General features: G+C 50.5%; 1 protein-coding gene across 2 annotated transcripts in view; it reads right to left on the bottom strand.

The window, feature by feature from the left end:
• Window positions 1-950: 950 nt before the first annotated feature.
• EPHX2 (epoxide hydrolase 2) overlaps window positions 951-11639 on the bottom strand; it is a 49500-nt gene continuing 38811 nt past the window's right edge. Inside the window, exons 13-19 of one of the 2 annotated variants that reach the window (XM_054576002.1) lie at window positions 10451-10522; window positions 10285-10289; window positions 7868-8002; window positions 5708-5777; window positions 2924-3004; window positions 1356-1414; window positions 951-1212 (exon numbers count right to left, since the gene is read on the bottom strand). In XM_054576002.1, the coding sequence (XP_054431977.1) occupies window positions 1134-1212; window positions 1356-1414; window positions 2924-3004; window positions 5708-5777; window positions 7868-8002; window positions 10285-10289; window positions 10451-10522 (501 nt within the window). In that variant the 3' untranslated portion in view covers window positions 951-1133. Of the gene's footprint in view, window positions 1213-1351; window positions 1415-2923; window positions 3005-5707; window positions 5778-7867; window positions 8003-8622; window positions 8657-10284; window positions 10290-10450; window positions 10523-11639 lie in introns of those variants that run through there. The other variant, XM_054576003.1, reaches the window with a different exon arrangement.

The following is an 11639-nucleotide window of genomic DNA, read 5'->3' as shown; positions in this document are numbered from 1 at the left end:
CAGGGAGCATGCGTCTGAATCTAGGCTCTGCCTCTCACTAGCCCGGCGACCTTGGGCAGGGCACCTGCACCTTGACTTCCCCATCTGGGAAACAGGAAGGGTAGAGACAGTGCATGTAAGGCTCCAGGCACACAGGGGTGCTCGATGACAGCCATGCTGGCCTTCCCTTTGCTTCCTGTGCACACACGGACACACACGGTCCTTCTTGCCTGGTTAGTTATACTCATCATAATTCATAATTCAAACTTTCCTTGCAGAAAGTACAGCAAGGGAGGTTGCATCTGTCAGAAGCATGCCGTGCTTGGGGGCAGGGAGAAAGGGCACACGGCCCCACCTGGGGACTTGGTGCAGGAGCCAGCAGGTGGGAACACTGCAGGCAAAAGAGCCCATCAGCTCAGGTGGAGGATGAGGAGAGTCGGCGTGGTATGCGCAGACATTCAAGATCAGTGATGCTAGAAGGCAGTCAGGAATCAGGGAGTGATTGGGGTCCAGCTGGGGGAGGGGGCCAGGCAGCGCATAGGCTTTGTGGGGCCAGCGGGGAGGCCCTGCCACGTCCAGATCAGACCCTGTGGGGGAGACCTGTTAGGAAGCTGTGGGGGCAGGACGCGGGGCAGGAGACGATGAGGACCTGAAGCAGGGCGGGCAACCATGCCAGGGGACAGAACCAGTGGGACATGGCTTCTGGGTGAGGCCAGGGGGAAGTCCTTAGAACATCCACCCTGCCTTCCTCCCAAGGACACAAACAATGGTATCACAGTTGTAAGCTTTATTAAACAAAGAGTTCCAGTCTCTGGGGAAATGCTTCAGAAGTAACTGCTGATTTTGCTGCCAAACTATAAATTGGTTAGTCAAAGAGAAATCACACCCTGGCCTTCCCACTTTGTCCCCCCACAGAGCACAAATCATCCTTAGAGGTAAAGTGATACGTTTATATCCGGAGAATTTAATCACCCATGATTTTTCCTGTACCTAAAAATTTTGTCAAATTTGAATCACTTCACTCAAAGAAAATCACCCTTCAGAACAAGGCTGCTCGTTTTGAGAGATGCGGTGAGGCCCTATCTCGGTGCCAAGAGCGGCAGCCCGAAGACAAAGGGGTTGGAGCCCCTGCTGGCGGCTGGCACGCATCAACCCTAAAGCTTTAAGACTTCTGGCGGGTCTCTGGCTTCACTCTCCAGCCACTGAAGGAGGATCTGATTCACCTTGTCGGGCCTGCAAAGGAAATGAAAGGCAATTCACACCTGTCTGGACCCTCTCGCCTCACACTAAGTGAACGACGACGAACCCCGGAAAGGCTTTCCTGAGGGTGAAAGGGAAGTCCCGATGTCCCCCACCCAGGGGCCCCTACTCCTTACTGCTCTATCTGTGTGAAGTGTCCACAATCCTTAATGTGTCTTCTTGTCAGGTGGGGAACCTGGAAGAAAACACCACCCGGAAAAGCAAGTGACAAAATGCAAATGGGCCTGGTTTCAGGTTAGTGTGGCGTGTCATGGAGGCCCCAGTGAGGAAGCACCTTCCTCTCTGCTCCTCACAGGCCGCTCTCCTTCCTGAAAAACTGCATTATTTAGGAAAGGAACGACCATTTACTGAGCAACTACAATGTGCTAGGTGTTCTGCATGCATTTCCTTACCCACAATCCTGTGGGGTAGTTGGAAAGATCAGAGAGGGTAGGTAAGCAGCCCAAGGCGAGAGCTGCCAAGCTGAGATTCGAGTTCAGGGCTGGCCTGCACGCATCACAGCGGTCTCCCTTCAGAATCATTCCGTCTCAGCCCGTTCACTCCCTGGAAAATGCTTAGTTGTTTGGTTCTTGCCATGCAGACATGGCTGCATCCCCTCCTTGGGCTCTCCGGCTGGTGGTCTGCATTCAGGGCTGTTTGGCTTCCCTTCTAGAACCCAAACCCTCACAGTGGGTCACAGCCATAAGTCCCGTGAGAGGGAGCAGCAATGCATCAGCTTGGGACATGCAGGTTTCTTCCTGCGCCGCCTTGAACCATGGAGGGATGTGGAAAAGGCTGGGGGAAAAGGCCATTTTTTCTCTCAGAGACGGGGGCTGCCACTTTCAAGCATAACAAACCTCAGCAAGGTTAGCAGGCAGTTACAAGGGGCTGGAAAGGACCAGCATGTGAATTTGAATTTCTACAGAAAACCCCAAGAGTTAGGACCAGAGAGAGGAGGCCCGTGGGCTCAGGGCTCTCTGTAGCACCTTCCTTGGCTGGATCCAGAGCCCACGAGGGGCATTGTGGCACCATCCCAAAACACACCCTCCCCGCTGTGCCTGGCGATGCTAACAAAGCCAAAGCCAAGCGCGGGTGAGCTGTGGTCAGCAGCTAGCTTGGCCACAGTGAGTGCCAACAGGGCTCCGTATTCCCTACCAATCTCCACTCTTTGAACAGAGTGAGCTTCCAATCCTGAGTTTGATGCCCATCGCTCCCCTTCGATGGCTCTCATGCCCACAGGCCCAACAGCTCAGCCTGGCCCAGAGGGCTCAGCAAGATCTCCTGGCCTCATCGAGCTCTGCCACTCCCCAAGCATGCGTGCGCCTTGCTTCTCAACACCCTGTCTCTTCCTGTGTTCTCTCCCTGGGCCTGTGCTGAATACGCGAGCAACTGCAGTACAGCGGCCTGCTGGAGGGCGGGGCCTGTATCTTATTCATCTCGATCTTGGAAACAGGTCCCAACACATTTAAGTAAAAGCCCACAAAATTAATAAATGAACGAATGAGTAAGTGAATGAATGGCAGACTCCATCAGTAGGAGAGAAAGGAATCATCAGGCATGATTCTTGCTCCCAAGAGGTGACAGCGATGTCACTGATGAAGCTTCTTATCAAGCAAGCGATTCAACAGAATAGCCCAGCCTGTCCTCTGGGACACCTGCGTTCTCTCAGGAAGCACCGATGGCCCGTATGCAGGACCATCCTTACCCAGTCTTCCATGTGCTTGGACATCTCAGGAGAGAAGATGAGGTCGTCCTCTGCCGTCACCATCAGGGCCGGAATCATGATCTGGGAAGGAGTGACAGGAAGTAGGTGCAGTCGGAGGGGGAAGAAATGTCCCCTTCTGTACCCTCCACAACCTAGGCCTTCCTTCCCCTAGGGCAGAGATGTGCTTCATTTCCGTGCTATGTGAAAAATACTACCCGCCTGAAAGGGCCCCCACCGGTGCCACCGTGCCCTGCTTGTGTCTCACATGCTTTGCACAAAGGCGGCATCGCTCTTACTGCAGATCTAGAATGGGGATGGGAGAGAGAAAATACATCTATCGGTCTTTCCCTCCAGGTCCGGGCTCCGAGCTCCTGAAACCCCCGGAAATTCCTAAGTGACATGAGTACTAGGGGCGTCTTTTGGTCTAAGGAGGCAGCTCGGGGTGTTTCCTGGGTGGCGCTGGTCACCAGAAAGACAAAGTCATAATTAGAAGCTGCAATTTTCAGCCCATCCCTCACTTCTCTAGAGAGGGGAGAGGGACTGGAAATGGAGTTAATAATTAATCCTGGCTATGGGAGGAAGCTCCATAAGACTCCAACAGCAGGGGGTTTGGAGAGTGTCCACACTCCCATGTACCGGGAGGGGGACGCACTCAGCTCCACAGGGACAGAAGGTCCCGCGCTCAGGACCCTCCTAGACCTTGCCCTGTGCGTTTCGCCATGTAGCTGTTCATCTGTGTCCTTTATCACACCCTTTACTCAGCTGGTAAGTGTAAATAAGAGTTTCCTCGAGTTCTGCCAGCCACTCTAGCAAAGACTGATCAAACCCAAGGAGCAGGAGCCTCAGGTCTATAGCTGGAGGAGGGTCAGAAGCACAGGTGACAACTGGACTTGCCACTGGTGTCTGAAATGTGTGGTGTGTGTGTGGGGGGGCAGTCTTGTAGGACTGTGTCCTTAATATAGTGGGGTCTGACGCTATGTTTAGGTGGAGAGTGTTAGAATTGTGTTAAATTGTAGGACACCAGCTGATAATGCAGAGAATTGGTTGGTGGGGGGCGGGGAACACTCACATTTTGTGACCAGAAGTGTCAGAAGTGAAGCGTTTTAGGTGAAAGTGAAGGAGGAAAAGACTGGAATTTTCTGATACAGATCAACTCAGTAGGGTAGCGACTGGCGTGGGTGTGTGTGCCTGCGTGTGTTTAAGAATGCTCAGGCCCGCTCCATGCCGTGGGACTGAACGGGTGGCAGCAGAAAGGAAAAAAAGATGCCCCTGGATGGAGATCGATAATCCTTTTCTTTGAATTAAATGAATGCTTCAAACGTGCAGCCCAGACTCCAGTGAGTGAATGGGTCAGCCCCAACGGTTATCAAGGTGACATTAATGGCAGCAAAAATTACTTCCCTTTTATCTCCTGACACATGGGGCACAGAGAGGTCATGAAAGCCTCCATTTAGCCTCTTTGTTCTCACTCTCCCATTATCATTTTCCAACAGTTTCAATTTGCCCCTGATTAAGGAATTTGCACTATTTTTTTTTTAACCTACATGCAGAACCACGAGCTTCTCACGGCACCCCGTGCTCCAAATGATGAGGGACCAGGGACGTTCCAAAGTGCTTTGGTTGCTGAAACTCATCCTGAGGGGTGGTGTAAACTCTAGAATGTTCCAGGTCAAAATGCAACCTGATGGTGGGTGTATGGGAGGAGGTAGGGGAGGAGGAGGATCCAAAAGAAACTGCGGGAGAAGGGGGTTCCTGATTTCAGTGCCGTCAGGGTCCCCCCGCAAAGACGGTCATTACGTGCCTCCATGTTCTGAGAGATTCTGTCCATCAAACTGCACTTTTGTAATTTTTGTCCATTGCAGATTAGAGTGATGCGAAGGATAACAAGCATTAATTGAACTACTCCTATGTGCTGGGTACTGTTGAAGCATTTTATGTGCATTCACCCATGTTATCTTTACACAGTGCCAGGAGGTAGGCATCACTCTTACAGAGTAGTTTAGCGTCCTGGCCAAGGTCATACAGGGATCAGCGGCCGGGCTGAACTGCCATCCAGCCCACCCTTAACCACTACGTTCTATGCTCTGTTGCCTCCAGACCTAACCCGTGAGGTTGACACCTCATCTGTTTTATTCACCTGGTATCCCCACGGCCCAGCACAGTGCCTGACACATAGCAAGTGTTCACGTTCGAATAGATAAACAAGATAACCAGGTCTCCCGAGTGAGCTGAGGACCGTGAAAAAGCAATTTCTCGTAGGTTTTGAACATTTTAAATGTAACCCTGGGATCCCATGACTCTCATTGCAGACCCAGAGGTTGGAAACCACCTTCTGCTTGATGAACAAGGAATCTGAGACTCAGACTGACTTGGTCCTGTGATAAAGCCGGAGGCTAAGCCCCGTCTCTCTGAGAACACCAGTGCTCCTACTGCGAACCGGGAGCTCCGCAATCCTGGCCCCGTTTGGGAGCCTCCCGGGCCCGTCTGATTCCTGGAGCTGGGGCCCCATCAGGAGACATGCGCCTTCCATCCAGACTGATGCTGCAGCCACCTGGACAGACCCATGCTCCGCCCCTAACGCCACCTTCTCTCATTTCAAGAGAAGCCTCAGCAAGAGATCCTAGGGGAGACTTTTGATTGGAGACACTTCTGAAAACCCAGAGGAAAAGGACAGAAAGGAGGAAGCCAGCAGGTCATTCTGTCCACCCTCAGCTCTGACCCAAGGGCATATCAGTTGGTCAGTGGGCGGGGAAGGGGGGCGGGCGACATTACCCCAGCACTCACCTTCCTTTCCCTGACTTTGCAGCTGTACTCCCAGTTCCTGTCTGCGTTCCGATACCAGTTCAGGGGGCCCCTGGCAGGCAGTTCAGGGAATAAAAATAGGAAAGCTTTAGTCAATGACTATGCTATAGACCCCACTAGGGTCGCATAGAGACAGTTTCCCAGGAAGAGCAAAGTTTCTGAAAGGAAAGAAGACAGAACCCAGGAGTCACGTCTCTTGCCCAGCACAATTGCGTTTTAACAAGCAAGGCCTAGTGAGCACACAGGGCTCTTGGAGCGGGCTGTCACGCAAGAGCAGGCTGTCACACAGAAGAGGGCTGTCATGTGGAAGTCGGCCCCACAGGATTCCTCACATCACCCCAGGGCTGTTGTGTAAGAGGGTGCGGAGCTTGGTTTAGCCCCCTCTCCATCCAGAGGCCACTCCCCTTCCCTGGGAAACCCACTGAAAAGGGACATCAGGGGGTGGGGCAGAGGGGTCTCCTCCGGGACAGGTGAGGCTGGCCCAAGGCCAGACCTAGAACACTCTCCCAGTCCTCGGGCATGGTTGGGGTTGCTGCCCTCGGGCCCTCAAGGCTCCGCCTGTGGCCCCAGGCCCTGGGAACACCTTGGACGAGCCATGCGTCCTTTGGGGACGTTTACCTTTCCCTCCTAAACAAGGAGGGGGTGAGACTAGATTATCTCAATACTCCCGTTCAGAGTAAATCTGTCCCCAAATCTGAGGCTCTTACACGGTCTCTTAAAAAAGAAAGAAAGAGAAAAAAGAAGACGCTTAGAGAAGTGATACAGATGGTGGTGGTGCAGGAGAAGCTAAAGGGCAGCCGCCTCCAGGGTTCACAGCCAAGGCTGCAGTGTGGCGGGCTTCCGGGGTGGGGCTGACCAGGCTGTGAGTGAGCAAGGTGTGGCTCTTCCTGTGTCCTTGGGTTTGAGGGAAGGATGGAGGTGTCAAGACAGAGGAATGAGAGCCCTGGCTGGTGTGGCTCAGTGGACTGAGTGCCGGCCTGCAAACTGAAGGGTCACGAGTTCAATACCCAGTCAGGGCATATGCTTGGGTTGGGGGCCAGGTCCCCAGTAGGGGACCCTTGAGAGACAACCACACATTGACGTTTCTTCTTCTTTCTCTTTCACTTCCCCTCTCTCTAAAAATCAAAAAAGAAAATCTTTAAAAGAAAAAAAGAGAGAGGCATGAAGGAGAGAAGAAGGATGGGAATGTGGTGAACTGCAGTGTCCTTGAAGAAACGATGAGCTTCAAAGATTTGCAAAATTTAAATATTTGAAGGGCTATGCAAGAAAGGGGCTCTGGAGCAATTTTTCGTGGTTGCAACGCAGGGGGCCTGAACTTTGGCATAAAAACCAATCGGAGAAAAAGGAATGAAGTGCTGACCCGGCTGCAACATGGGTGCGCCCTGAGAAGCCAGGCACAAAGGGCCACGTATTATATTCCATTTATGAGAAATATCCAGGGTATCTCCAGGCAAACCCATGGAGGCAGAAAGCAGACTGGTGACTGCCTAGGACGGGGGTGGGGGGCGGGGGCGGGGGGCGGATTGAGAAGGTTGAGGGAAGTGGGGAAGGGGTTGAGTTGCAGGGAGGAGGGGTTGAGGGGCTGGGTGGAGGAGAGGGCTGATCGCAAAAGGAAACCAAGTTTCTTTTTGGGGTGATGAAAACGTCCTAAAATGGAATGTGGTGATTGATGGCTACACAGCTCCCTGAATAGACTGAAAACCAATGAATTTCAGAGAGTGAATTCTATGGTGAGACAGCACCCAGTAAAGGAGAGAGAGAGAGAGAGAGAGAGAGGGAGAGAGAGAGATCTACAATCCGCTAAAAACATGCAATTTTTGGGTTTCTGTGTTTTCCTGGAGAAAGAACTCAGAGTTGTCATTGGATTCTCACAGGGGTCATGACTGAAAAAAGATTAAAGACATCTTCTCTTAAGGGGTCCCTAAGCATAAGGCAGAGTGAGGTGAGCTCTTCCAAACTAGAGTGGGCGGAGCATTCTAAGGTGGTGAGCCTCCCAACACTGGAGGCATGTAAGCAGAGGCAGGCCAGGAATTCACGGGGCTGTGGTGGAGGGGAACTGGGCCTTGCCCTGCACCCTGAGGGCACAACAGCCCCTCTTTGGGGACCATCTCTCTTCTGTGTTTTGGACACCCTTCTGTTTACCTGAAACCAGACTTCTTGAACTGCTGTACATAGTACTGGATATCCTCCTCAGACAGGAGCTTGCTGAGGCTGGGCTCTTTGGGGACTTTCACGAAGAGTCTTTCTGCAAAAAGACACGTTTTTCCAATCCCACGCCTGGGCAAGGTGTCCCCAGAACTAACGCTGGCCTTCTCAATTGAAGTTAAGCTCCTCATTGCCTCTCATGTCCCCCGGTGCTCCTTCATTCACTCTCTCTTAGCCACTATAAGCCCATCTCCTCTCAAGCTCCAAACTGGTGCTATCACCGTCATTCTAGAATGCAACGGAATCGCACACACAGGCCTCAACTTCCAGGATGAGCTCTAGGACTGACCATCCCCCTCCTGTCCTTTAGAAACTCACAGCTCAGTTCCCAGATGATGCCTGCCTTCACCTGTCCCCCGGCCCTGCCAGCCCTCCAGCTCTCCTCCTCCCCTAGACGAAGCCTTTTCTACACAGCTTAATGAATTATGTCCCTCTTCAGGTATCTCCACCGAGAGTGGGAATTTTCACAAGATCTTGATTCCAAAGATCCACAAAGGAAAGGAACCCAAGGCCCTGCGGTCAGCCCAGGGCTAAGGTAAGTGTTATTCACCCGCAGGGACCCTATGGTAAGCAAGTCACAGTTCAGCTGGCAGGTGGCTGTTTCTGCTCAGAGAAGTCAAATGGAGAAACACTCATTTAATGCTCAGCTGCCATGGCCCTCCTGTCTCCCTTCCCTCCTAAGAAGATCTTACCCATTTTATGGACGTTGGTTAGGATGGGAAAACTCTGTAGGGAGAAAAGTTAGAAATTATGTCATGGATGAAGTAGAGAAAATATACTGAACAGGTCATCTAAAAACCCTGTCACAGCGAAGACTTATGAGTGCCATCAGACAGTTAACAAACATGCTAAACTCCCAAGAGAAAAAGGCAAGTCCTCAGGGATCAAAGCAGAAGCAGCTAACCACCAAAGCTCCGGGCCAAGGCTGCCCCTACCGAGCCCTTGCAGGTCTTGTAAGAACTTGGGTTTATCAACCAGTGGGAACGAAAGATGAGACCTCGAGTCTGTGGTGTGGTGGATGGGAAGTTAAAATGAGATCCTCCCCAATCTTCCACTGTAAATCCAGGAAATCTGTGGTCCTCAGTTAAAAGGTGGACTCAAAAAAAGCCCACCCATCATAACAAGAAGATGCCAAAGGAGTTGATCCATTCAGTTTGGTACTAAAAGGAAACATAAAGTGTCCACCTAGAAATTCACAGCTACAAGCCTGCCTTCACAAGTTTGAATATACACTAGCTCCGTGATCTGGAAACCTCTAAGATGCAAAGTCAACAGCAACATCAGCAACAAAGTGAGGCTGGGCTGGTAATACCACCAGGATGCCTTACAGAAGGAACAAATGCTAAACTACAAGAGGGTCATTTTCTCAGTCCCGACTAAGCAGATTGGTGCAGATTCAGTGCTGGTGAAGATGAGCTCACAAACGAAAATTACAAAACTCCTTCTCTCCTCTCATCTCTCTTCTCTGTATCTCACGCCCCCACCCCCAAATCCCATTGCAAGAGACGGAAAACAGAGCAAATGGTGAAATAAGACGCTCCGACTATCAAATCATAGAACTTGCAGGGGGCGGGGCAGAGAATGAACAATGAGTGTGCTTAAAATGATTAAAGACATAAAAGGTGAACCTAAAAAACAAGAACAGAACAAGAGATCAAAATGATTTGAAAAAAAAAATCAAATACAACTTTCATAAATAAAAAAGAATGGTTATTGAAATTTTTTTAAAAAACCTTCAAAGATGGGTTAAACTGCATATTAGACGCTCCTAAAAGGCCGGTAAGGCGGTAGACCCAAGGCTAGTTCCTCCTAAGCAATAATAGGAGCCTCTGAAAGGAAAAAAATTGTCAACCTAGAATTCCATTCTCAAACTCTTCTTCAAGATTGAAAGCAAAATAAAGACATTTTCAGGCCAAAAAAATTATGAGTTTACTACTACCAGACTCCTGACAGAACGACAAAAGGAGCTCCTTCAGGAAGGAAGCAAGTGAACTCAGTGGAAGAGAGTGAGATGCTGAAAGTGATAAGCAAAGAAAGCGGCGAACATGGGAAAGTCTGAGCAGGCACTGACCACATGAAATAACGGCAATGACAGTGACCACTCACACCCAAGGCAGGCGACTGGTTGCGGTCACAGAAACAAACCATTAGAAGCAACTTAGGTTGTTCAAGAAAAGATTTAGAGATAGAAATTAAGTTTGAACTTTGATAAACAATGATTCATGTTAAAACGGGAAGGTAAAAATGGTATAATGTCTCAACTGTCACTATTATAATCATTCTTTGATTTTAGTTTCAAAGCCTTCTGTGACCGTTCCCCACCAATGTGACCGGTAGTGTGGGACCCCAAACACGCTGACTACAGAAGGCAAAGGAAAGAAGGCCCCCCGGCTCCTTCCCGGGCCCTCCCGTCCCCTGCCCCATCCGCGCAGGGAGGCCACCTGGAGACCTTTTGCACCGCTGAAGCTCCCCCTCCCTGCTACCCTGCCCACTCCTGCCCGCCCGCCCCGTGCCCCTCACCTCATCATGTGCTCTTAGGATGGTTTTGAAAGTCCGTTCCAGGTCCTCTTCCAGTTCAGCCTCAGCCACTCCCTAAAACAATCAAGAAAGCAAAATGACAAGACTCCACAGAAATCTTGGCTATCATACCCCTCCCCGATCTGACTGAAAGGAAGAATCCCCCAAATTCTGTCTCATCCAGCCTAAGTTTCATTAGAAGTGCATTCATTGCCATTTTCGTACTGAAACACATTTTTAAAAAATGTTCAAAATAAATACCAAGTGCTAACAGTGGTCCTTCCCTGGGAGGTGGGTTTATAGATGTTGTTTCTTTTCTTTTATGTTTTTCAAACTCCCTACACTGAGAACATATTACTTGTAATAATCACTTTAAGGGAATGGGGGCAGGGGCTAGCACAGGAGTAGGTTAGGGGCTCAAGGCGGTGAGAAGAGGGTTCCAAGGACTCTGAGAAGCCAAGTGGAAAAGCCAAAAGCTGTTCCCTTCACGCATCTCACTTTGCTGCAAAACCTTCAAATCCATCCCCTTCGATTTGAGCCTACACTATGAGAGGCCACCAGACTCCCACGGATTGTCTCCTAAGGGCAGCAAGGTTCCTTGTTAAAGAACTGGGACACATATCCTTAGTACTGGCAAATTCCCATGTCTTTCTGCCCCAGGGGAACGTCGTTACATTTAGTTGTCTTATCTACACACTGTTGTTTGGCCATTTCCGGGAAAATAGGCCAAGGGATGCTGACATAAAAAAGAGAGGTCCTACAGGCAGGGGTGATGGCTAGATGTGGACTGAGGCAAAGTGCCCTAGTTCTGGGGGCTGGGGAAGAGATTCTTGCTGGAAATGGAGGGTCTGCATTCACCTTGCCACCCCCTTTCCTTCTTACTCAATTCCCCATCCAGGGGCATTTCCATATACAAAAAACAGGGAGGCAGGTGGCAAGGGGCTTTAAGATTGATCAGTGGATCCTAATATACTGACTCAGGTCTCCTGGTTCCATGATTTTTAGGGCTTAAAAAGAAAATGTTAATGCAATCTGTGTTTTCCAGGAACTGAAAGCCCTTGGACCTAAAAGCTGTTACAGAACCAGTGGGAAGAAAGTCAGCTGTCCCTGAGGCATGGGTCCACCAGGTGCGGCGGCTCAGAAGTAAATAAAGATCCTTCCCAGACACCGTTCCTGAGGGGACCAGTGTTAC

This window comes from Pteronotus mesoamericanus, unplaced genomic scaffold (assembly GCF_021234165.1).
Source record: "Pteronotus mesoamericanus isolate MK-2021 breed Mesoamerican mustached bat unplaced genomic scaffold, CSHL_Meso_final contig_32, whole genome shotgun sequence".
Classification (NCBI taxonomy): Eukaryota; Metazoa; Chordata; class Mammalia; order Chiroptera; family Mormoopidae; genus Pteronotus; species Pteronotus mesoamericanus.
Note: the sequence above shows the minus strand (reverse complement) of the source record. Positions and strands in the feature narration are given on the sequence as shown.